This window comes from Balaenoptera ricei, chromosome 15 (assembly GCF_028023285.1).
Source record: "Balaenoptera ricei isolate mBalRic1 chromosome 15, mBalRic1.hap2, whole genome shotgun sequence".
Lineage (NCBI taxonomy): Eukaryota > Metazoa > Chordata > Mammalia > Artiodactyla > Balaenopteridae > Balaenoptera > Balaenoptera ricei.
Window position 1 is genome coordinate 84,502,663 of NC_082653.1, and position 24,819 is coordinate 84,527,481.

The window sequence follows — 24,819 nt, forward strand, 5'->3', positions numbered from 1 at the left end:
GGTTAATTTCACGTGATGTGAATTTCACCTCATAAGGAAAAAAGTGAATATACTCTTCACAGCCCCCCACCTCCTGCTCTCTGTGTTTGCACATCCTATTCATAGCCAGGGGTCACGTGGCTGCCTCACCCACCTTGCCGTGTCTCTTGCCGTGGCACCAGTGGCCGATGTAGGACACGGGCTGCGTGCTGCACTTGAACATGCCGAATCCGTGTCTCACGCCGTTGACCACTTCTCCTTCGTAGGTGCTGCCGTCCGGCCATGTGTAGACGCCATGGTTCATGGGGATGTTTTTCACAAAGTCCCCCTAGGGCAAAATGGTCATCAGTGTGGCAGAAAGAAAGCAGTGGAGAGATCCCTCGTCTTGTGGGCTGCTGGAGATGCGGATACCACGCCGGTCTCTCCTCCCTTGGAAGCGGTTGAATACCCCCTCCAGCTCTCACCCCCCTCCTCCCATCTCTACACATCCCATCCTCCCACACCTGGTCCCTCCACCGGGCAGAAGCCCAGGCGGAATGAGCTATCGGGAAAGCTGTGTGCAGACTAAGCTCCAAGAAACCAGCAGGTGACGTGGTACAGTGGTGGCTTCCAAGCCTGGCCTTGAGAATTTTGGATTCTGGAACCCGCCTCGAAGGCGGCTAATTCACTGGGTTCCAGTGTTACCCCCAGGAGATGCTGACGATTAGCCAGGCTCCGGGATCACTGGTGGAAACCCTAACATACTGCAGACACACCAGCCAACCGCCTGCCCCAGGATGAGCGGCCAGCGTGCGGTGCCCCCACACCTCAGCCCAGAGGCATCGGGTTCTTTTCCAGGAACATGAACTCCTGGAGGCGAGGTCCCAGCAGAGGTCCCAAGAGGCCAGCCAACCTCCCAGAGGAGGCTTCTGTGAGAGCCTGAATCCTGCCCATAAACCCTCCCCTGACTGGGTGTGTGTGTGTCTGTGATGGGGGCGGGTCTGTGTCTGCAAGAATGAGCCCCACCTGACCTTCCAGAGCTGATGAACCAGAGGTCCAGGCCAGGAGGCGGGGCTTGGGGGCAGTGGGGAGTTTCCTGGGAAAGACTGGCCTGAAACGGCAGTTGGGACTCAATCCTCTGGCCGTCCTGGACCTCGGCTGTTCTCTCCCCTCCGTGACGATGAAGGTGGACCCTCCCCTCGCTCTTCCCCAGCCTCATCTCCCACTGCCCAGTCCACTTAGCTGCCCACCTGGCCCAAACGTGCCTCTTTCCCTCACCTGGCTGTTGTTTGCATGTGAGCCTTACATCCCCTGTTTTAAATACTTTCATTACCACTTATGAACACCATCGCGTTAGCAGCTCTGCAACTGTGATTTTCAGGGCAGCGTTTCAGACCCACACGCACTGTGGAGGCACTGGTCTAAAAACACACATTCCCCAACCCGGCAAGACCGTTAAGTGAGGCCTGAATGCAGCACAAGCAGCCAGTAGAGATCTGAGTGAGTGGGTATGGTTTGGTCTCTAGAGAAAAAAGGTACAGAAGAGAGTGTATAACAAACTATTTGTGGGGCTTCCCTGGTGGCACAGGGGTTAAGAATCCGCCTGCCAATGCAGGGGACACGGGTTTGAGCCCTGGTCCGGGAAGATCCCACGTGCCACAGAGCATCTAAGCCCATGCGCTACAACTACTGAGCCCACACGCCGCAACTACTGAAGCTCGCACGCCTAGAGCCCGTGCTCCACAACAAGAGAAGCCACCGCAATGAGAAGCCCGCGTACCGCAACGAAGAGTAGCCCCCGCTCGCCGCAACTCGAGAAAGCCCATGCACAGCAACGAAGACCCAACGCAGCCAAAAATAAATAAAATTAAATCTTAAAAAAAAATAAACAAACTATTTGTGTTTGCAAAAAAGTGGGAGAGGCTGAAGAATACCTCTAGAATATACAAACGAAACTGGAAACTGGTGACAATTTACAGAGGGTCCCCTGCGGTAACAACTTACTTGTCACCTCTGTTCTTTGGTTCTATGGATATTTTTTTAACCCATGTGCTGAGTTACTTTTATGAAACTAGTATGTTTAATTGTGGGAACCTGACCATTAAATCACATAATTCATTTAGAACTATAACATACTATACACTTTACCTCATATTTCAATCCATCGGCCCAGACGTAAGTCCCCCGTCCATGCATGAGTCCTTCTGAAAACATACCCTTTGAAACAGAGCAACAAAGCGTTAGGCCCAATCTTGATTTACACAACTGCCACCCAGGGATTCAGCTTTTAAAATGGAACCATGTTCCACAAATATGCTTGTCCAGTGTTCAGCTGGGAGCTGGCACCACACTGGCGTCCATCCTGTTCTAAAAAGGATCTGAGGAGGAGTCCAAAAAAAACCCAGTTCCCTAAAACTGACACTAGGCAGTGCTGCGCAGCTGTTAAACTGAGCTGTAAATTCAGCCTTCCTCACCTAATTAAGCTGTTGGAAAACTCTGTAGTTCAAAAGAACTCATATGCTTTGGGCTTTGCATTTCAAAGTTTAAGGGTCTTTTGAAAATTATTTAGACTAGATTAAAACCATTATCTGGATATCAGAAATTATGACATTTGTCAACATCAACATCACACTTTGTTTTCCCTTACTGGGAATTATCAGTACGTGTGTGTGTGTGTATTGACACAAACACAAGTGTACATAATGTACAGTTGTCCATATCGTTCATTTAAAGTGTCTATTGTTAATGTATAGGAACTAGTTGTTAAAAACTTAACACACCTGAATGTCACAATGCAATCAGAGAAAACGTGTGTAACATTACACCCAGTTCTTCCTCGGAATCACTTCTTTAGAGGTGGTGAGGTCAGGGGTTGATGACTGGAGAGAACCGAGAATCTGTAAACAGTGTCCTGACGCAGTGGTTCTAGACTCAACTGTGCATCAGAGCCACCGGGGTGCGGGGAGGTGAAAGCACAGATTACTGGGCCCACCCTGCACGCTGGAGATTCTGATTCATCACCAGGTCTGGGCTGGGGCCCAAGAATTTGTACTCTGCACAAATTCCCAGGTGCTGCTGCTGGTCCCTGGGAACACGCTTTAAGAACCACTGCCTTAACTTCACTAGCGAGAAGGTCCGTTATGTCATCCATCCAGGTGAACCTGGCCCTGGCCGCACATCAGGCAGGGCTGAAGCTCAGGGAAACTGGGGGCAGCCAGAGATCTTCCTACTGCAGGCTGAGGCGCTCGTTTGGATTATGGAATCAACCGTGGTCGCAAGAAGCAGAGTTTTGTTTTGTTTTGTTTTTTTTAACAGAGTATTGATAGAACAGAAAGGATCGCGCTTCATCTACACGGGAAGGGCAAGTGTTTCGTGAAATGTTTGTTTTCAAGTTTTCTCTTTAGGAAATTGTGATCTAAACATGTGACCAATGCAGGTCTGACCCATGTGGGGCGTGGGGCTACTGGGTCGTTCCACTGGGTCTGCCTCCTTCACCATTTAAAGGGGATCCAACCGATGATTACTTTCAATCGGAAGAATCTGAGTCTAAGGAAAATATGCAAAGTTTACAAAGCAGGTAGCTGGCAGCGAGGAAGGGGGCTCCTCCAGAAATAAAGGGGTGTTTGCCTCTCATTAGTGGGAAGGGCAAGGCTGCTTGGCCCGGCTTGAGCCACCAGGTGACGGCGTACCTGAGGTACCAGGTTACCAGGGTTAGCAGGAGCTGTGATCACATCCTCAGCAGCCCGGGAGGGGTTTAGCCCGTGTGGTCAAGCACTAGCTATCTTTGGGTGGTATACACACTGGTGCCTTGTAGAAGCACCACAGCGGTGAAAGAAGATTCTCATCAGGATAAAGAAACACTATAGGGGCTTCCCTATAGTGGCGCAGTGGTTGGGGGTCCGCCTGCCAGTGCGGGGGACACGGGTTCGAGCCCTGGTCTGGGATGATCCCGCGTGCCGCGGAGCGACTGGGCCCGTGGGCCACAATTGCTGAGCCTGCGCGTCTGGAGCCTGTGCTCCGCAACGGGAGAGGCCGCGATGGTGAGAGGCCCGCGCACCGCGATGAAGAGTGGTCCCCGCTTGCCGCGGCTGGAGAGGGCCCTCGCACAGAAACTAGGACCCAGCACAGTCATAAATAAATAAATAAATAAATAAAAGAACGTGAATTTCTAAAAAAAACTAAGACCTGGCGCAGCTAGAATAAATACATAAGTAAATATTTAAAAAAAAAAAAAAAAAAGAAACACTATAAAGGCCAGAACTGGCCGAGGCCAGACGGGACAGTCATTTTCATGAGTATCATCCAGCCATAATAAATGGCGTGGGGTTTTTTTATTTTGTTTTGTTTTGTTTTTGGCCAGCTGCATGGCTTGTGGTATCTTAGTTCCCCGACCAGGGACTGAACCCGGGCCCTCGGCAGTGAAAGCACAGAGTCCTAACCACTGGACCGCCAGGGAATTCCCATAAATGGCATTTTTAAGAGTTTTTACAACACAGGAAAATGAACATGTTATATGTTAATGGGAAAAATCAGGATACTGAAACCCATGCTTTTTGACCTCAACTACAAAAATCTGTTCTCCTATAATAAGCACACGTTTCCTGGATAATCTGAACGAACGGATGAATGACTACTGCCACTGTAGCCTCATTGATAAAGACAAAAAATGAAAACACCCCAAAAGTATCTAATGATTATGGCATAGTTCTGAATGGTAAATTAGAGCACTATGCAATATTTTAAATAATTATGGAAGAGGGAATGGGAATTTAGTGTTTAATGGGAACAGGGTTTCAGTTTGGGATGATGAAAAAGTTCTGGAGATGACGGTGGTGATGGTTGTACAACAATGTAAATGTACTTAATGCCACTGAAACTAACACTTAAAAATGGTAAGTTTAATGTACATTTTACCACAAACAAACTTTTAAGTTATGGAAACCATACATTAATACAGCAATGTCTTCCTAACTGAAAAAAGATTCAAGGTGTTATCTACAAAATTAATACGCCCATGTAAAAGCACTGATCCATCCATTCAAGAAATAAAAGAGGAACTTCCCTGGTGGTCCAATGGTTAAGACTCTGCACTTCCACGGCAGGGGGCGCAGGTTGGATCCCTGGTCGGGGAACTAAGATCCCGCAAGCCACGTGGTGCACCGCCTCCCCCCCCCCCCCCAAAAAAAAGACACAACAAATTGAAAACATTTATGGCAAAAGGATACTGGGATTTTTACTCTTTGTTTTTTACTTTAGTGACCTTAATGTTGTTTGTACAAAATAAAACTTGGCAAAAGGAAAAAATCTAAAATGACTACTTTGTACTGAAGTAGTCATGTTTTTACCTTAAAATATGTACTCAGGGTTCAAAATAAAATCAGCATCAAGTACTTCCAATTTCTTTTGGGGAATCAGTGGACTTTCCGAAGATGCAAATCTAAAATTATCACCCTGCACTGTGTGCCCTGCCCAGTCCCAAAAGGTATAACTCACGCGGTAGGTGCAGCCGCCTTGAAAGATGGCAAAGGCTTCTCCCTCATACAGTCCACGGACTTTCTCCCCTTCATAGCTACGACGAAATGAAGCTCAAGGCAATGAATCATGTGAGCACACCTCAGTGACTGTGTGTTAAAATACGTAATGAACATCAACGAAAAAGTACAAATATCTCACATTCACTCAACAAGCGTTCCCCGCCGAGGACCACTGTGTGTGCCTGCCCCCTTCTAAGTACCAGGGCTGCACCTGTGAACAAGTTCCTGCCCTCGGGAGTTTATGGTTCAAAGAGGAGAGACAGACAGTAAAAAGGAACCAAATGAACAAGATCATTCCAGATCGTGTTCAGTTTTTGTGAAAGAAATGATCGGGGAACATGATCAGGAGTAAGGAGACGGCTACTTGTAACAAAGAACCTGGAGAAGAGGATCCCCAGGAAGAGGAAATAGCAAGTGCAAAGGCCCTGAGGCAGGAAAGAGCCTGCCGGCTCAAGTTCAGCTGCACAGCTGGACCACACTGAGTAGGGGAGCAATGGATGGGAGGGAGACCAGGGGAAGAAGAGGCTGGGCTGTGATAAAGACTTGCTATAAAATCGAAAAGCTCTAGGAGGAATCATGAGAGGGTTTTAAGAGGTGGGTTGGACAAGACCATATTTACGTCTTAAAAAGATCACTCCAGCTGCCGTGGAGAACGGACTGTGTGTGGGGGGGAGCTAACTGCCGGGAGGGAGTAGTGGGAGGGGAGAGAGATGGAGGCGTATGGAATATTCTGGACAGTTTTCTGTCTGGGGTGATGAAAACATTCTGAAAATGGGTAGTGGGGATTGTTGCATGACATGGTGAGTGTATTTAATGCCTGTGGATTTATACTTAAAATGGTTAAAATAGTACATTTTATGCTATGTGTATTTTACTATGATAATATTTTAAAATTTTCGAGATATATTCTGGACATAGAACCAACAGGGCTTGCTGACGTGCTGCCTTTGGGGAAGGGAGGTACCGAGAACAGCACCCAGATTTTTAGTTCAGCACTGAATGGATAATGTGTGATGTGTCACCTAGCTCGCCTCTAAGCTCTGAGGTAAGTGAGGTGGAAAACAAACGGACCTGTGACAGCTATGACCACATTGGGCTTATTCCAAGAATCCAAGGAAGAGTAAACATTAGAAAACCTATAAATGTAATTCATGATATCGGTAAATCAAAGAAGAAAAACCATGTTTATATCAAGATGCCAGAAAAGTATTTGATAAAATTCAGCAATCATTTTTTAAAAATTCTAATTAATGGCAGTCACTACGGAAAACAGTATGGAGGTTCCTTAAAAAAACTAAAAATACAGTTACCATATGATCCAGCAACCCCACTCTTGGGCACATATCCAGAAAAAACAGAAATTCTAATTCAAAAAGATACATGTACCCCCAATGTTCATAGCAGCACTGTATACAATAGTCAAGCCAGGGAAGCAACCTGTGTGACCACTAGGCTGTTGTGGAAATGACAGAAGGTGACGTCCGAGACTAGGTCATAAAAGACACTGAGGCTCCCAAGCTTGCTCTCTCTTGATCACTCTCCAGGGAAGCCAGCTGCCATGCTGGGAGGACACTCAAGCCGCCCTGTGGAGACAGTCCACGTGATGAGGAACTGAGACTCACGGCCACTGCAGGGAGCCACTGTGAAAGACTGTCCAGCCGGCCAAGCCTTTAGACAAACCCTGGTTGACATCTTCGCTGAGCCTCACGAGATCCTAACCCAATACCATCCAGCATCCAGCAAAGCTGCTTGCTCCGACTCCTGAGCCCCATAAACTACGTGATATTTATTGCTTTGATTGTCATGTTTTGGGGTGACTTGTTACATAGACAATTAATACAGGGAGTGATGTAAACCAAGTCAGCATTAGGAAGGTAAATCTACACAGGAGGCCTGGGGAGAGAGGCTAGAAGCAGGGACTCTTTAGGAAGTGAGTCCAATGGCCCAAGCAAGAGGTATGAAGACAAGTCTGTGCACAGTGAAAAGGACGAATGAGAGAAGCACGGAGGAAAAAGAAACACAAAAGGCAGGGGGAGGGAAGAGATTAGTTCTGTGACTTGGAGCCTGGATGCCCTGATAGAAACAGGGACCAAGGGAGGAGCCAAAGGCTGCGAGAGAAACAGCAACGTTTAGAGGAACCTTCTAAGGTGCGAATACTCATTTATTTCCCCCCATTAAGAACCTGAGGCTCAGAAAGGTTCGGCGATAGGGTTCATGTCCTAGAGCTAAGACTCAAATCCAGATCATGGTACTTCAAGTCCTGCAGTCTTTGCGTTGGGACACAAAGTTTGAAGTCCAGTGGACGATGTCCACTAGGGGGGTAAAAATCTGAACCTAAAACTCTTGGAGAGAGAACAGTGCTAAAGACATAGATGTTTACCGTCATCTAGGGAGATGGAAGTAAAGCTACAGTAAGAGGTTATCAGGGGCTTCCCTGGTGGCGCAGTGGTTGAGAATCTGCCTGCCAATGCAGGCGACACGGGTTCGAGCCCTGGTCTGGGAAGATCCCACATGCCGCGGAGCAACTGGGCCCGTGAGCCACAATTACTGAGCCTGCACTTCTGGAGCTTGTGCTCCGCAACAAGAGAGGCCACGACAGTGAGAGGCCCGCGCACCGCGATGAAGAGTGGCCCCCGCTCGCCGCAACTAGAGAAAGCCCTCGCACAGAAACTAAGACCCAACACAGCCAAAAATAAATACATAAATAAATAAGCTTTCATTTAAAAAAAAAAAAAAGATTATCAAGAGACAGAGAACAGAGAGCATGAAAGTCGTAGAAAAGGGAGCATGGACGATGCAGCTCATTAAAATCACCTTTCAAAAGAAAAAAAAATCACCTTTCTACTATGAGTTTGGTCAGAATGGGCTCTTCATACTGGGTGGTATCTTCATTCTGCAGATTATCATTTTTGCACTCTCTCTTGAGTCCTGGTTCTTTGAGCTGCATGTCCAACGGTGGCACAGCACCTGGGGACATATCTTGCCTAGCAGCGTTGCCATCTTGTTTGGAAAACTCTGTATAATCAGAGAGAGACGAGGGAGAGCAGGCCAACTTATCCCCTTTTTTATCTGCTCTTTTCTTTTCTTTCACCATTGCCTTTAGAAGACCTAAGGTTTGCTTTATATAGGTAAGTATCAAATGACTCCTTTGGTTGAAAGCTCTTTGTTTCAAGGCGTTGATGAGTTTTACCTGAAAAATAAAAATTATGTCTCGTTTTACAACCCCAATGTCATTATCATTCTCTTCCTACAGCCTGAAAAATTACAAGTATCGAGTCTCACCAGTTTATAAAAATAATACTATTTCAATATTGCATTGGTTGTTTCCTAAAATTTTTTAAATTGGAACCACCATCTACCACTTCTTTTCAAATAGTGCTCCAGTAAGAAGAGCAATCCTGTGTGTGAAAAATACCGACTTAACCTCTAAAATCCTACATGCCACCAGATCATGCTTTAAAAGCCCGTCTCTTTGTACGTCAGCATGGCAAAGTGCTCGTGAGCTGCACTGCCCCTTCCCAGCTGTTACTTGATGTCCTTCTGCTTCAGTTGTCAAACAGGAACAACAGCACCTTGTCTGGTTATAAGGATGAGATGATGCACAAACTCCCTATGGATCAGACAGTGTGCACAATCAATAACGAAGTGGTTATTTTTTCACTTTCCTGTTTCTGAACTTGAAATCATCGGCTACCTACTCCCTAGGACAGCACTGCCAGGGTCAAGCAAAAAATCTTGTGCTAATTATTTGCCCAAGGTCTTAGAGCTGAGGGGCAGGGCTCCAAAGCCATAGTTTCCGTGGCCCTCCCGAACTGGCCCCACTGAAGACATCCCGGTGCATCCAGCAGGACGCACAGGTGAGTCCCGGAGTGCAAGGCAAGGTCCCCTTCCCGTGCCCGCGGGGTGCAGTGGACGCCCCATGCCCTCCTCTGCCTGCATGGCACCCTCTGGCATCCTCCCGCTCACCCCACCTCTAGGCTCTGCTCGCACCAACATGGTCCGGCTTCCCTCTTCCGTCAAGACTCCATGAGTCCTCCCTTCCCCGCACCCTCACTCCACGACTGTCAGCGAAGCAAGCTGCTCTCGCTTCTAAGCTCTCCTTTACCATAGGCTTTCTGGTCCTCCATCAGTGAAGCCTGAGCTGCTAACAGGGCAAACTTACTTTCTCGTGGCGTGTTTCCCATTAACTTTTGTATATCTTCTGTTCTCCCTGCCTTGAGACTCTATCATCGACCGTTGACCTTCCTCAGGCCGCACAGGAGGGGCGCGCATTCTCTGAGCTGGGGGTTCCAGCTCGGTCCTACCCCTTCCTAGGGCCCTCCCCGCCTCCCGCGCACCTGCTCGGGTCCTCGGAGGCCGAGGAAGAGCCGGACCTGGCCGTCACGCCCGTCGCGGCGCAAGCACGGCCACCGGCCTGGGACCCCGGGACCCCGCAGGGGGCGCTCACCTCGCTGCGGACGCCGTGGGGCTCCGCCAAGCCCGGACGGAGGCGGCGCGGCGTCCTGATCCTGCCGGTCTCCAGGCAGCCGCGGGCCCCGCCCCCCTCTTAAAGGGGCCGCCGCGCGTGCTCAGCCCTTAGAGCAGAGCTCTGAAGCTGGAAGCACCTGACCTGGGTTTTCCCAGCTCTGCTAATTGCCGCCCGCGAGGCCTCTCTCAGCCTTTATCTTCGCTTAACACTAGAATAACTCAGGTGTTACTTTTTCATTATGGCCCTAAACGAATTACCCCAAACTTAGAGGCTTAAAGCAACACAAGTTTATCATCTCACAGTTCTGTAAGTTAGGAAACCAACAGGACTGGTTCCTTTGGCGGCTCCAAGGGAGAATCTACGTCCTTGCCTTTTCCAGTTTCTAGAGGCCGCCTTCCTCCGTCTTCGAAATCAGCAACGTTCCTCTCTCTGGCCCAGCTGGGGAAAGTTCTCCACTTTTCAGAAGCCACGGGCTAGACGGGGCCCACCCAGCCAATCGAGGGTACTCGCCCCATCTCACCACCTTTCCCTTACTCACACCTGCGGAGCCCCTTTGGCCACATAGAGCAGGTTTTCAAGGGTTCTGGGATGAGGACAGGTGGTCTCTGGAGAAGGCCTGCCTCCCACAAACCCCAAAATGCAGAGTTCTTGCAAATATTAAATCTTTTGGACAGGTCCACCAGCGCAGTGCTTGCACAAGTGGCGATGATCATTACTTGACTGTCTCCTTACACCTAAGGGATTCTAAGTTTGTAAATGGAAGGAAGCCCACTGTCTGGGCAGAGAGGTCAAGAGCAGAGTGCGGGTGGGAGGTCCACACTGGCCACTGTACCCCAACTGCCATCTGGACCCCGCAGAGGGCATTTTTACTTCCATTTCTGGCAGAGTTCAAATGGGACGAGACTCCATGAAAAACCACTTGACAACAGACAGGGATTCTTCTACCTCCAGTACCAGTCAGTAACGAGACCATCTTGCAGTTCACACTCCCAGAAAACCAAATCACAGCATCAAAGTTACAGAAAAATCAGTCTTTTATTTCCCCTTGCCTACAACGCTCTTTGCCACCCTGGCTGCAGCGGGGAACATTTAAAAATAGAGACCCCCAGGAGTGCCCTGCCTGGTGGCCTCCTGGTTAGGATTCCAGGCTTTTGCTGCCGTGGTCTGGGTTCAATCCCTGATCAGGGAACTGAGATCCCGCAAGCAGCGCAGCGCAACCAAAAACAAAAAAACAAAAACAAGAGAGACATCACCCCACGTGGTCGATTTCTTCCAGCTGGACAGAGTATATCCCTTGAGTTTTTTTGGATTATCTTCTAAATTTAATATGCATCAGGGTTGAGAATGACTAACTCAAAAGGATCATAATTTTCAATTTATGAAGTTAAACCATTACGGATTTAATCATCATTAAGAGCTGAAAGTGGCAGGCTAAAATACGTCGGGCCAGAGCAGAGGTCTAGGTGACTTCCAAAGTGCTCTCTTTTTGTAAAACATGCTCTTGCGGCTACACACCACACACACACACACACGTATGTTCAAATGTGAAACAAAACATGTTGCAAGCCATGCTCCATATGGAATGAAAAAGTTCTCAAGATCATTTCTAAACGGATCTGATGCATTTTTAAGTAGCAGGTTCATTTAGAAACAAACCCCCAAAATGGTTACTTAAAACCCTGCCTTGCAAAACAGAAAAATCTGCAATAAGATCAATAGCTCTTTAAAATGAGAAATGTTGTCAGTTTTGAGAAATGATGTCCAGATTGGCAATGTGTCTCATGGTGGGCCTTCCGTGGGGACAGTTCCAGGGATGGTCCATCTCCCCCATGTGAGTGATGAGTTTCTTCATCTCACTTGTGTTAAGAGCAGTTCCAATCATCACCTGCATGTGAGACATGATGGCTTAAATTAAAGTTTTACTGGTTTTTGTTTAGAAAAGCAACTCTTCAGAAGCCCTGTTCTCTACAAAGAGGCTGGACAAGATTACAACAAAAGCAACAATTCTCTGAAAAGTCCTCCCCTGAAGAACCCTACCTTCTAGTATCTCAGCCCTCGGCCTCTTTGTGAAATCCAGCCCCTCCGTGGCTCTGTCGTGGCAGCACATCCTCAGGAGAGACGCCGACCACTCCCGTCCAGGGCCAACCAGTCTCGCCAGCTCCACCAGCATCCACATCCCAGCCGCCCCGACCTCCCACCATCGTGACTGCAGCGGCCCCCTGACGGGCCTCCTCGCTTTCCTCTTTCTCCCTTCAACTCGTCCTCCACTCGGCGGCCAGTGATTCCTTTTAAAGGCGCGTCAGATCACGTGGCTCCTCTTCGAAGCCCCGCCCCCCACCTGGATAAAAGCCCAAGTGCATCACCTGACTTGGCCCTCACTGGCCTTAGTGCCCACACCAGCGAGCAAGCAGCCCTTCCGCCCCCACTGCAGCCACACTGGCACCCCCTTGCCTCTAGTACAAGCCCATAAAGCGAGTACCTGCCTCAGGACCTTGTCACTGGCTGTGCCCTCTACCCAGGATATGCTTCCCTCAGATATCTGCATCTCTCATGTTCCCTCTCCCGCAGGCTGCTGCTCAAATGTCCCTGCCTCCCCGCAGTGAAACAGCTCGCCTTGTCTGTCCTCTGTAGCCCTCGGGCTGTGCCTAAGCACCCGGGAGAGGCTATGTCAGTTGGGTGCTCAGGGAGGCCCGAGGATGGGAGGGGACCAGATGGGTGAAGAAGGCGTGCGGAGAGGGACATCCAGGCAGAGGGACAGCGGGCGAGGACTTGAGGCGGGAAGGAGATGGTGTGGTCGGCGTGGCTAGAGCCGAGCGTAGGACACGGGGCCCACGGGTGCAACAGAGGACAGCCCGCCCCTGTCAGCCCGTGTGCTGCGTGGAGACAGTGCTGCAGCGCCAGGGACCCGCCAGTGTGGGGACTGAGGAGCGGCCCGCGGCCCCAAAGATCTTTGCGTCACACGAGGACACGGCATTGTGAACGCCTGGCCATCAGCACAGGCCAGGCCCAGCTCTGACTCTTAGCCCCGACTCCAGGATGGGAAGATCAAGGTTAGGCCTTTATCAAAGAACCATTTGTGGCTGAAGTCAGGTCCTGGGCCCTATTCTCTCCTCAAACTCTTGCCTGGAGGAATTTCATCCAATGCCATGGGAGTAACTTAGAAAACCTAAACCTTCCTCTCCAGCACTGACACTTCCCCTGGCTCTGGATTCACTGACTTGACTGTTCTCAGACACCTCCTCTCACGTCTAATAGGATCTCAAATACAACGTGTCTAACAGAGAAGGCTGAACCCCACCGCCCCCAAAGGTGAAAATGCCGCAGCCCTTGCCCCACCTCCCTCATTTCCGTTATGACACCCTCTCTGTGGTCTCTTCCCCATGGTCACCCTCCAGCACCTCCTGACACGTGCAGCGCAGACGCCCAGGTTCGGACCAGGATCCCAAGGACCCTAAGTGGGTCCCCGGACGGGGCCCCGCTCCCATCCTGGTCCCCCGCCCCAGTCACACGGGGTCAGCCTCTGGCTTCGCCAAACACGCCAAACCTTTGCACTTGCTGTTTCTTCTATCTGGAAAGTTCTTCCCCAAGGGGCTCCAGCTCACCTTCCAAGCGTCAGCTGGGAGGTCACCTCCTCAGACAGCCTCACCCCGACTACCCACCTCGCTTCCCGGTGCTCACTCCCCACCCCCATACTGTTTTCTGTACCGAACTTGTACCTGAGGCTGCCGTTCTTAACGTTATTTCCATTTCCCCCACTAAACTGTAAGCTCCACGAGGGCAAGGACCTCATCTGCCGGGTCACCTGTGCCCCCAGAGCCCGGACCAGGGCCGGCCACCCAGCGGGGGCTCAAGGGGTCTCTGCTGAGTGAGTGAGGGAAGGGGGGGCCAGGTGACGCAAACACACGCGCTCCGCTCTGACGTCAGGCTCATCACCAACCACTGCTATCGTCTTCTAGAACCAGTCTGAGCAGCGGCAGCCAGACAACACGCAGTGCCCGCCCCTGGGGCTCCTGTGAAGAGCGAGCTGACCGCAGGGTTCTGGATAATCTCGTGCAGGGCCCCTGAGGGCTGGCAGCACCTAATCTTTACCCACCAGCGTCATTAATACCCATAAGGTCCACAGACGAACCACGTGGATACCCAGCTAACTGCGTGGGAGTGACGAAGGCTCTGAGGACACTGCTTCAGAGACGCCAAGAAAGAGCAGTAATTATGGGTCGGAGGTCTGACCTCGGGCAGACGTGCAGGGCTTATGTGTTACAATGGCTGAGGACAATGGGACTCTACGTACACAGCCCAGAGCGACCATCACCCACATTTAATAAGGCTGACAAATCAGGGGCTGAACTGAGAACTTCCAAGGCCCACGAGCTGGAGCAGACCCGCCAGGCTCCTGCAGACAAGCTTTCTTTACTTACAGACTTCCGACAGGCCCTGGAGGCAAACATCTGCCTGACCCGGGAAGGCCGGCACATGACACCGGGGCTGTCGCTCAGCATGAAGATCAGTTCATCTATGTCCTGGGGTCCAAAGGTCCAGCTTTTACTAGTTGGCAAGGAAATCAATTTAGCTCTTTCAGTGACCGGCGCTAAAAGAAGAAAATTTGGAGAAAAAGCCGTCATTTGAAAAATCCGTTTCATTTGGGTGCTATTTGTAAGGAACATCTGAAAGAGAGGGCAGAAGCAAAACGCTTTTGCGGGGAAGCATGTTCATCTCTTATAAAATACGCTGAAGTGTATGACCTCAACGATCGTTCTTGGGCTTCCCTGGTGGCGCAGTGGTTAAGAATCCGCCTGCCAATTCAGGGGACACGGGTTCGAGCCCTGGTCCGGGAAGATCCCACATGCCGTGGAGCAGCTAAGCCCGTGTGCCACAACTACTGAAGCCTGCGCTCTACAGCCCGCGCGCCACAACTACTGAAGCCTGCGCGCCACAACTACTGAAGCCCACACACCTGGAGCCCGTGCTCTGCAACAAGAGAAGCCACTGCAATGACAAACCTGCGCACCACAACGAAGAGTAGCCTCCGCTCGCCGCAACTAGAGAAAGCCTGTGTGCAGCAACGAAGACCCAACACAGCCAAAAATAAATAAATAAAATAAATAAATTTATCAAAAAAAAAAAAGATCGTTCTCAGCTCTAAAAGGACACAGTTCTACAGTCCTAAGTAATAACTTACCGTCTTCATCGATAACAAAGTCAAAGCCATTCTTTCTGAATATTTCCAGATTTTCTATTAGAACTGCTTCATTGACAGCCGTTAAGTTGAGAGTCTGAGGTCTGAAAAACAGAGACCCAAACTAGACCTTGAAGTCAAACATTTGGCTCTAAAGCAGAAATGAAACTAAAATAACCATTCTGTGATCCTTTGAATTCATTTCAAAAAGCAACACGAATAACATGCTTTCAGCTATGAGCGTCTCCTGTCACAAAACTCTGAGCATTTCCTTTTAATTTCTTTTTTTTCTAAGTTCTTTTTAGAAGTTAGAGTAACTCCAAAAGTAGTTTGCCTTTCCTCAATCTGCCGTACCACCCCAATGACTGTCTTTTTAAAAATTCTCTTCTCCAAGATAACAATATGACCTAAAAATGCTATTTTTCCTCCTCACAATAAAGACGATTTGAAAAGTTGGGTTCGGTCACTACAGACATTTGAAAACAGAAGAAACAGCATCTGTTTTGCTATCCTGCTCCTTCTGCTTGCATCTTTTTTTTTCTTTTTTTTAAAAGATTTTATTTTTTGATGTGGACCATTTTTGAAGTCTTTATTGAATTTGTTACAATATTGCTTTTGTTTTATGTTTTGGTTTTTTGGCCCCAAGGCATGTGGGATCTCAGCTCCAGGGATCGAACCCGTCCCCACTGCACTGGAGGCGAAGTCTTGACCACTAGACTGCCAGGGAAGTCCCCCCTGCCTGCATTCTTCATCCATCCATCTCTCCTCTTGGATTTACTGAGTGCTTAGTAAGACAGACACCGCTAAAGGCAGGAGATATAAAGGTGAGCAAACACAGACCCGTTCTCTGCTCTCATGAAACAAACAGTCTAGTGGGGAAAAAAAGACACTGATCAAACAGTCAAACAAACAAATTATAATTACAAACTACACTGAGAATCAGGAAGAAGAGACACCCAGGGCCATAGGAGCACAGAGCATGTGAGACTTGGCCTGGAGAGAGAGGGCGTCAGGGAAGGCTTCTCTGAGGAAGTGACCTTTGAGCTGAGATCTGGGGCTGAGTGGCAGTTAGCAGGTGATGGGGGTGAGGGGTGGGCGCAAGGGCAAGTATTCTAGGCAGAGACAACAGTCTGTAAAAAGGCCCTAGGATGGACCATGGATGTTCCCAGAGCCACACACAAAGATCTGCTTCATTCTGCTTAATGGCTCTGTAGGAATTCATCAGGCCTGTCAAGGGAAAAGGAAGGATGGCCAGAGTATAGAGAACAGGAGAAGAGGGCTTAGGAACAGCTGAAGAGGTCATCAGGGCCAAACTATGCAGGGCAGGTAGGAAAGGATGCAGTTGTGGTCTTTATCCTTTCATCCTGAAGTGTGATCCATGTGGGACCCACAGTGGCCTGTGATTATCCAGGTCAACTTGAAATGCCACAAACGAGACCGTACTTACACCAAATGGCTAAAAAATAAACGACCTCTGTAACAGGGGCAGGAATAGCTCAGTATTATAAAGTGGCTCATTCAATGTCTTTACTATTACTACTTACTCCTACTGAAAATAAATATAATTAAGCCATTCTGTAGGATACAGAGTACTCAGCAAATAAACTAGGTATGTTTTCCAGCTGAGTGGCTGTTTTAGTGGTAACTTCTTCATGCTGGGATCTGCTGCTGTTGGGATCTGAGTTAATTATGTAGTTTAATTTCCCAAATGAAAATCCAAGACCTCTCCTTACGACTTCGCTTCAGAAAAGACTTCTGGTTTATATGCTACACCATCACACCGCCTTGTAAAATGGTCAGTGTAAAACATTCAATTTGGCAAAAGAGAGATAAATACCAAATTCTGCAGTGACTAATCACTGGAATTGCTCTACCATAGCTGAGGACAGACACACAGGCACTGCTGACCTTCTGAACGCGTGAATTCCACGTACTCTAAGTAGATATACTCTGTACTATAAATTGCTCTTCTTCAAAAGGATTTTCTGGCCAACCAGTGATCAGCATTTTTGAACAGCTTAAAAGAACTTTAAGTATCTTTTGATACTTAAAGAATCCATTAGCTGTGTGACCTTGGGCAAGTTATTAAACGTCTCTAAGTTTTATCACCTGTAAGATGTTGGTGGTAATACATAGTAACTACTTCAAACTTTGTGAGGATTAAATATAAATTGCTTCAACAGTGCCTGGCACCAAATAAGCACTCCATAAATGGCAGGTATGACTATTATTACGCAAAAAGTATAAAAATCTGCTGCAAGGATACGTACAGCCAAAAAATATAGATAGATAGATAGGTATAGATAGGTTTAGATAGAGATAAAGATAGACACACCTATAGCTAAGAGATCTTAAATTTGGGGGATGAAACAACACTGAAAATTCTGAACACTGAAATGAACTTACGCTATAAGCCTTTGACCCTGGAGAACAGTGTGCTGTTGAAGCATCTCGAAGTTGTATTTCTCATCCGTGGCATGCTGGTCCACTATGAAGATATCCGCATTCAGTTTGGTGATGATAAATCCCAAGTTAAACTGACCAATGATTTCCATTTCTGCAAACATCGTTTTGCTGCAGGTAGAAAATATTAATTAGAAAACATTTTAATTTCTTTTTTTGTCCGCGCTGCACGGCTTGTGGGGTCTTAGTTCCCTAACCAGGGATTGAACCCGCGCCCTTAGCGATGAAAGCATGGAGTCCTAACCACTGGACTGCCAGGGAATTCCCATTTTAGAAGACATTTTAAAAGATTCCTTCTCTGCTTATAAAACACTAATAAAAAGGTACAAAAACATAAAATAGACAAAGTCCCTAAAAATCCCACTTTCTAAGGATAACATTATTCATTCCTCCAACTCTCCAGGTGACATTAGTTACTACTATTAATGGTTTGGTCCATATCCTTCCAGACCTTTGACTATACACTGTTTAAAAAAAAAAAACAAAAATGGAATCAATTCTTCATAACGTTTCACTCTCATCACTTAACAATGAATCTCAGATATTTTTTCAGACCCATATATATAGACCTACTTCATTCTTTTTAATGTCCATGTAGGAATTCATTATGTGGATGTACCAATTTGTCTGACAAACTCTCTACTAAAGGACACTTCAGTTGTATCCATTTTAAGAAACACAAACAAAGGTGCAACATCCCTGTACATAGATCTTCTCTACTTTGGATGTATCTGTATGATAAATCCCTAGATGTGTTATTATATATGTACACTTTACTTTGATAGGAGATCTATAAAAGTTTACACTCCCACCAATATGTACAGTTGTCCCTGGGTATATGCAGGTGATTGGTTCCAGGACCCCCAGGATACAAAAATGCACAGATGCTCACGTCCCTTACATAAAATGGCACAGTACTTGCATATAACCTATGCACATCCTTCCCATATACTTTAAATCATCTCTAGATTACTCATAATACCTACTACAATGTCAATGCTATGTAAAATAGTTGCCAGCACGCAGCAAATTCAAGTTTTGCTTTTTGGAACTTTCTGGAATTTTTTTAAATTTTCGATCTGCAGTTGCAGAACCGGCAGATACGGAGGGCTACCTGTATATGAGTACCTTTTTGTCAATAGTGGATATCAATCCTTCTAATGGGGAGCACCTGCCCCCCACCCCCTGCCCACCCCAGGCTGAGCTTCAGACTTTGTTGGAACAGGCGTGGCTGCATTTCATTTATTTATGAATGAAAATAAGTTGGTTGGAGTAGCAGAGTGAGCACTGCTGGGCCTCCTGCCTGCTGCCAGTGGCTGCCTTGTAGGAGGAAAAGACAAGGGCATCACAGCGCCCCCTGCTGATCAAGTCTAACAGTGCACCAGGAGAAATGCTTACATGGTTCAGCCTCTAGGACTGCAAAGCAGGGCAAAGAGTGGATTTGGAACTGAGAGGCAATAAACTGGTAATTGGCACAAATACCAACTCCCTGGCTCTGATTGCTCTTCCAGGAACCATCTGAGTCTGCTCCGGTTGCCCAGGCAGATTGCCCAGGGGAAGAACTTGTGCCGGCCTGAAGACCCGGGTCTTCTGTGTCTTTGGCAGGTGTATCTCCCACCATAAACTAGAACCTAGCATCTGGCTTAAAGAAACAAAGTTTTACAGCTTGGTATATTTAGTTATAATTCAAAATGCAGAAACAGGAGCTGGTAAACACAACCTCAATATCTTCACTGCTGCCTAATCTTTAGCTCAGTACTTTTTCCTGTGCTTCTCAGGAAAAAGTAAACCTCATCAGACCAATAGCTCAGAAGTACAGCCAATCCAACAGCCGTGCCCTGAAAGCCAGAAGCCAATGCCAGGCCCTTGTGGATCAGCTTCTCAATGTGACCTTCTGGGGTACTTGTCAAAAATGCTGATTCCTGGGCTCCACACCCAAGATCCACCAGATCTACTATAGCAGAAACACTGGAATCTGGCCATACATAGGTCCTGCTTGTTTAACAAGCTCTCCAAGAGATTCTTAGGCATACCAACATTCAAAAACCACAGTAACAGGTGATCAATACATGTTCGCAAACTTTAAAATCTCTATTTAAAAATATTTAAGGGGCTTCCCTGGTGGTGCAGTGGTTGAGAATCCGCCTGCCAATGCAGGGGACACGGGTTCGAGCCCTGGTCTGGGAGGATCCCACATGCCGCAGAGCAACTGGGCCCGTGAGCCACAACTGCTGAGCCTGCGTGTCTGGAGCCTACGCTCCGCAACAAGAGAGGCCGCGATAGTGAGAGGCCCGCGCACCGCGATGAAGAGTGGCCCCCGCTCGCTGCAACTGGAGAAAGCCCTCGCACAGAAACAAAGACCCAACACAGCCATAAGTAAATAAATAAATAAATAAAAATAAAATAAAATAAATTTAAAAATATTTAAGTAACCTGGCTCTCTTCACTGGCTCCCTCTGAGTTCACAACCAGAGAGGTTCATTTCCATTAATTACACACTTTTTAAAAGAAAGAAAGGTTCCTGAAAACCCTTCTCCGTGTAAGCTAGGCACTATGAATAACAAAGAAATTATATAACACTCGGTGAAGAATTTATAACTGAAATTAGGCAAAGCCTGTGTGGTCCAGGCTAAAAGTGCTATAAAAATGCAATGTACTTGCTGAGTTGCACTGTGCACAGGACACAGCACATTTCAGTAACTGGTGACACAAAACAAAGACAAAATTTTAAAAATAAAAACTATTTCAAAAGAATTCATCATTTTTAAGAGTCACAATGTTGGACATGACCACTGTCAAGAAAGTGCTGGTGACCAGTGTTTTCTATTATCTGTATTGTGAAGATTTTTCTTTAAACTGACTTTTTTACTTAGCCTTATCTGATGCAATCTTCTTGAAATCATAGCTTTGATAATGTGATAATTTTTCCTCATACATGTTAAAATGGAAAGATGGGAAATAGCAATGTTCCCCAAAGCTGCCCTGAATTCAATGCAGGGAGAAGTCACCATGGGCTGAAAACCTCCAGGAAAAGGAATAAAATTGGGGTCAAGAAGGCCTTGATTGATTTGGACCGATGGAAAAGATACGCAGAGAAAATCTAAGGAAAAAAATTCTTGTAAGATTTCAGGCTGCAGAACTGCCTGGTGAAAGAGTTCTTTAAAGAAAATTAATGTGATGGATGTGAGAGGCAAGTAAAAGAAGCTGGTGAGTGGAAAAAGTGTTACCTTATCTCTTTACTTAGTTCATCTTCTGCTGCTTGATTTTCTCCAGGGCAAATCTTTGCCCGAAACTTCCTATAATTTTGTCCACCTTCTCGTTGCTGTTCTTGCTGACATAACTGCTTTATTCGTTTGGCTAAAGAACTCATAGAAAAGTCAAGGGGCACTATTTTCTTGTTAATTTCAACAGCTACATCCACCTCATACGTTGAAGCGTTCTGAGTTTTCACGGACTCTGGAGGGACATCGGGATTTAAAGGAACCCCTTCTTTTTTAAAACGTTTTGCATTTGGGGATGAGAGGTGAGTAGGCTGCAGCAAAACTCTAGGTCGGGAGCCGCTTTCTTCGTGGTCTAAGTGGCAATTCGTGCCCGAAGGACGATGGTCAGTTTCAGGTAACTTCTCCAAAGACTCCACATTTTCTTGCGAAAACCCATCTTTGGGGGAGCTTGCCACATGGTCACTGCTGGGGTGGCTGCCCGTTTTTGGGGCGCTGGACCCCTCCTCAGAGCCAGCAGATGCATTGCTGTGCCCCCAGCCCTCCTCCGTGTCCACTCTGCCCATCGGGTCACAGGGCCCCTGAGTGGAAGTCATCCCTTCCTCCCGAGGTTCAGAGATGTGCTTCCGGGAGCAGAGGGGCCCTGAAGCGCTAGGAAATGGGGTGCTGCTTTTCTGTCGTGGAGAAATCCGTCTTGGGTCAGTGGCCTTCGGGCCCCGAGACTTGTTCTCCACTGTGTGACGAAGGGAAAAGGCCTCTCTCAGTCTGGAAATGGTCACTGCCCTTTTCTCTTCCCCGCGAGTCCTTAACGGGGCGGGATCATCCTGCTTTTCTGGCACGGGCTTCTCCACCTCTGCTGAATGCCTTTTTATTAAGTGACCTAAGCAGATGTGAACAGAGAAGGGCATCAGGGGCTGCGCAGAAATAGAATAAGTGGATACTTTTACGTGAACAGGCACTTCACAAAAGAGGAGCTCCGAATGGCTGATCCAATGTGTGAACACAGTTCTACATGAACCATAAAGGAGACACGAATTAAAACCACAATGTGATGCCACTATATACTCAACAGAACAGGTAAAATTTAAAGAAAAAATGTTTACAAGGCTGAGGATCAAATGGGATGCTTAATTACTACTGGTGGTGTTGAAATTGGTATAACTGCTTTGTAAAACTCTCTGGGAACATCTAATCTGAACATGCACACCTGTGACCCCGCACTGTTATCCTACCAGAAATGTCTACCTGTGCTGGCCTAAACCATGGATGGGGATATTCGTGACAGCTATATTCATGGCAGCCCAATCCTGGAAACAACCCACTTGTCCACAAATAAGTCGTGGTATTTAAATACAACAGAACACTGTACAGCAACGAGAATGAATAAATGAATTGTCACACAGGACTTGGATGAATCTCACATACAAAATATTGAGAGAGAAACCAACGATGGAAAAATGTAAATACTGGATGCCTTCAAATTAAAAACAGATAAAACGAATCCATGGTGTTAGAAGTCAGGAAAACAGTTCCCACTGGGGGTTAGTGTCTGAAAAGGGGTACAAAGGTGGTTCTGTGGGTGCTATTTCCTGATCTCAGGGCGGATGCACTCACGACACATTTGCTTCTGTGTGGATGCTGTCCTTCGATGAAAGGGCTAAGAAGAGGGCGTTGATTTGACTGTGCCTCAAGATGCAGAGGTAAGTTGAGCAGTTTCTCTCTGTATGGGGTGGCCTCTCTGAAAACGTGCGCGCGCGCGTGTGTGTGTGTGTGCGTGCGCTCAGAGCTGCCACCACCGGCCCGTTCCACAAAGATGTGACGCTCCCTACCATCCTCCGCCCCATCCCCCGCCCGTGCGCGCGCACGCGCACACGCACACACGCACGCACGCAGCCATCCTATCCCATGCAGAGAGTGGGAGGCAGAGATGTGAGGTCAGTAGCTCGGCTGCACTCATGGCAGGGCTCCTGTGTGCCTCTCCCACCACCCAGCAGCCCCTCCCCACCCTTAGGAGCTTGTGTCCCCACCATACTCTCCGACTGTCACAACTGCCGACCGTGGCACTTGATGAGAGCGCACCTCACTGTCTTCCAAGTCAGCCTCTCCGCCCCCCAACCCCCCGGGTGTTAGGAAATGCGAGGAGAGAGCCACTCTGGGTCCCGCCCCTCCTCTTAACCCCTGGCTTATGGCTCCTGGTACCCTGGGGTTACGAAGCCTCATCCCAGAACGACTTCCTCCCACTGTCACCTGAGCTTTCCACCAAACATAATTTCAGCTTCCTGAGCTGCTCTGGTCTTCCCCCCCCACACCCCGGAGGACACAGTGATGGGGACCCGCCACCTCAGTCTCTGCACAAACAGACGTGGAGGTCGGGGGCAGGTTGGCCTAGAGAAGGGTATCCACCCCAAGGAGTGGATCTGGCTGTCAGAAGGGGTAGCCGCCAGCTCCTGCCTCTGCTACAGAAGGCTGCTGGGGCTCAGCTGTGGACTCCTCCCAAGGTGCCCCGGATGCACTTGGTTTGGATGCAAAAGAATAAAACCAACTATTTAAACGACAGGCTGCTCACTCAGGACCAGGAAGTAAAACAGTGATTGTGCATATTTTTACAGAGGTCAAACCAGCCTTGGGCCAAGTCTCATCTCAACATGCTACTCAGAGATGAATGCACAGGGGGGCCGTGAGGGAAAACGGCAGAGTAAGGGCCCCCCCAAATTCCCTACTCCACAAAAGATAGGAGAAAACGGGCAAAAATGGTCAGAATCAACTTTTTCAGAACTCTGGAAATTAACAAAAGGCTCGTCATGATCGGGGAGTGTTTTTGTTTGTTTGGTTTTTGGTTTTGGCCGCGCTGCTTGGCTTGCAGAATCTCAGTTCCCCAACCAGGGATTGAACCCAGGCCCCGGCAGTGAAAGTGCTGAGTCCTAACCAATGGACTGCCAGGGAATTCCAATGGGGGCGTGTTTATTGAAAGGAGAATGGGTGAGTCTTGGTAAGAATGTATCCCTGGGTGATAACGGAGGTGGCTTGCAACCGTTTTAATCCAGATTACCTTAAATCTGCAGCTACATACTTTCTAGGGTGACACGTCCTCTCTGAGTTGGCCGTTACCCCCTCTGACAGCCAGATGCACTTCTTGGGGCAGATACTCCTCTAGGCCCGCCTGCCCCCCATCTCCATGTCTATTTGTGCATTGTACAGAGATGGAGGTGGTAGGTACCGATCAAAATCTGATAGATTTTGTTTCATGCCAAAAAAAACTTTACCTCCGGAAAAATGAGGAAAGTATCACAACAGCTACAAGTTTTAGAAGCTGTTTATACACTTGTGTTTTTCTTACCTTCGACATCAAACAGCGGCTGCTGACTGACGTTGAGTTTGTTAACGTCATTATCGAACATTCCTATCAAAGACGTCTTTAAAACTGCCAACAAAAGCTTCTCCTCCTGTAGTAAAATTTGCCTCTTATCTGGAGTAACGTTGATGTCGACACATTCTACAGCAAAATAGAAAAGATGCCAATTGTGTTTAAGTTCACGTTTAACAAGAGAGATTTCCCCATCGACTATTTTATTCACTTGCACTTGCCAAAAGCCGTGTCCAGATTCATATTCATACTATAAAACTAGCCCTTTCAAATAAACAAGGAAAAGATGAATAATTTTTTAAACACATGAAATATGCAAGCATTTGAGTAGGTAAATTGCAAAAGAAAAAAAGCAAATAAACCCATAAAAAGGTATGATAAAATTGCAAACTAAAATGTCATTTTTATCACCTATTGAATCTGGTTAAAAATTATAATACCTAGTACATTGTTGGTAGGTGTGTAAATCGGTATAACAGGATCACATTCACTGACCCAATGATTCTACTTCTAGAAATTTATCTTAAAGAAATAATCAAAAATATAGGTAATGACTTATCTATAAGAACATTATTTGAATTTCTAAAAACTGAAAACAACTAAAATAGGCACAAACATAAAAGTTTATAATCAAGATA

At 47.4% G+C, this 24,819-nt stretch overlaps 1 protein-coding gene across 8 annotated transcripts in view; it reads right to left on the reverse strand.

Annotated features, from left to right (window-relative positions):
- Positions 1-24,819, reverse strand: part of LOC132348578 (radial spoke head 10 homolog B-like) — a 69,379-nt gene that overhangs the window by 32,491 nt on the left and 12,069 nt on the right. For 4 of the 8 annotated variants that reach the window (XM_059896209.1, XM_059896208.1, XM_059896210.1 and 1 more), the window contains 9 exons: positions 24,155-24,310; positions 20,827-21,697; positions 17,543-17,710; positions 15,140-15,240; positions 14,379-14,548; positions 8,330-8,682; positions 5,452-5,527; positions 2,107-2,175; positions 134-307 (listed from right to left, as the gene is read on the reverse strand). In XM_059896209.1, the coding sequence (XP_059752192.1) occupies positions 134-307; positions 2,107-2,175; positions 5,452-5,527; positions 8,330-8,682; positions 14,379-14,548; positions 15,140-15,240; positions 17,543-17,710; positions 20,827-21,697; positions 24,155-24,310 (2,138 nt within the window). Of the gene's footprint in view, positions 1-133; positions 308-2,106; positions 2,176-5,451; positions 5,528-8,329; positions 8,683-9,829; positions 9,867-14,378; positions 14,549-14,914; positions 15,011-15,139; positions 15,241-17,542; positions 17,711-20,826; positions 21,698-24,154; positions 24,311-24,819 lie in introns of those variants that run through there. The other 4 variants (XM_059896212.1, XR_009497497.1, XM_059896213.1 and 1 more) reach the window with 4 other exon arrangements.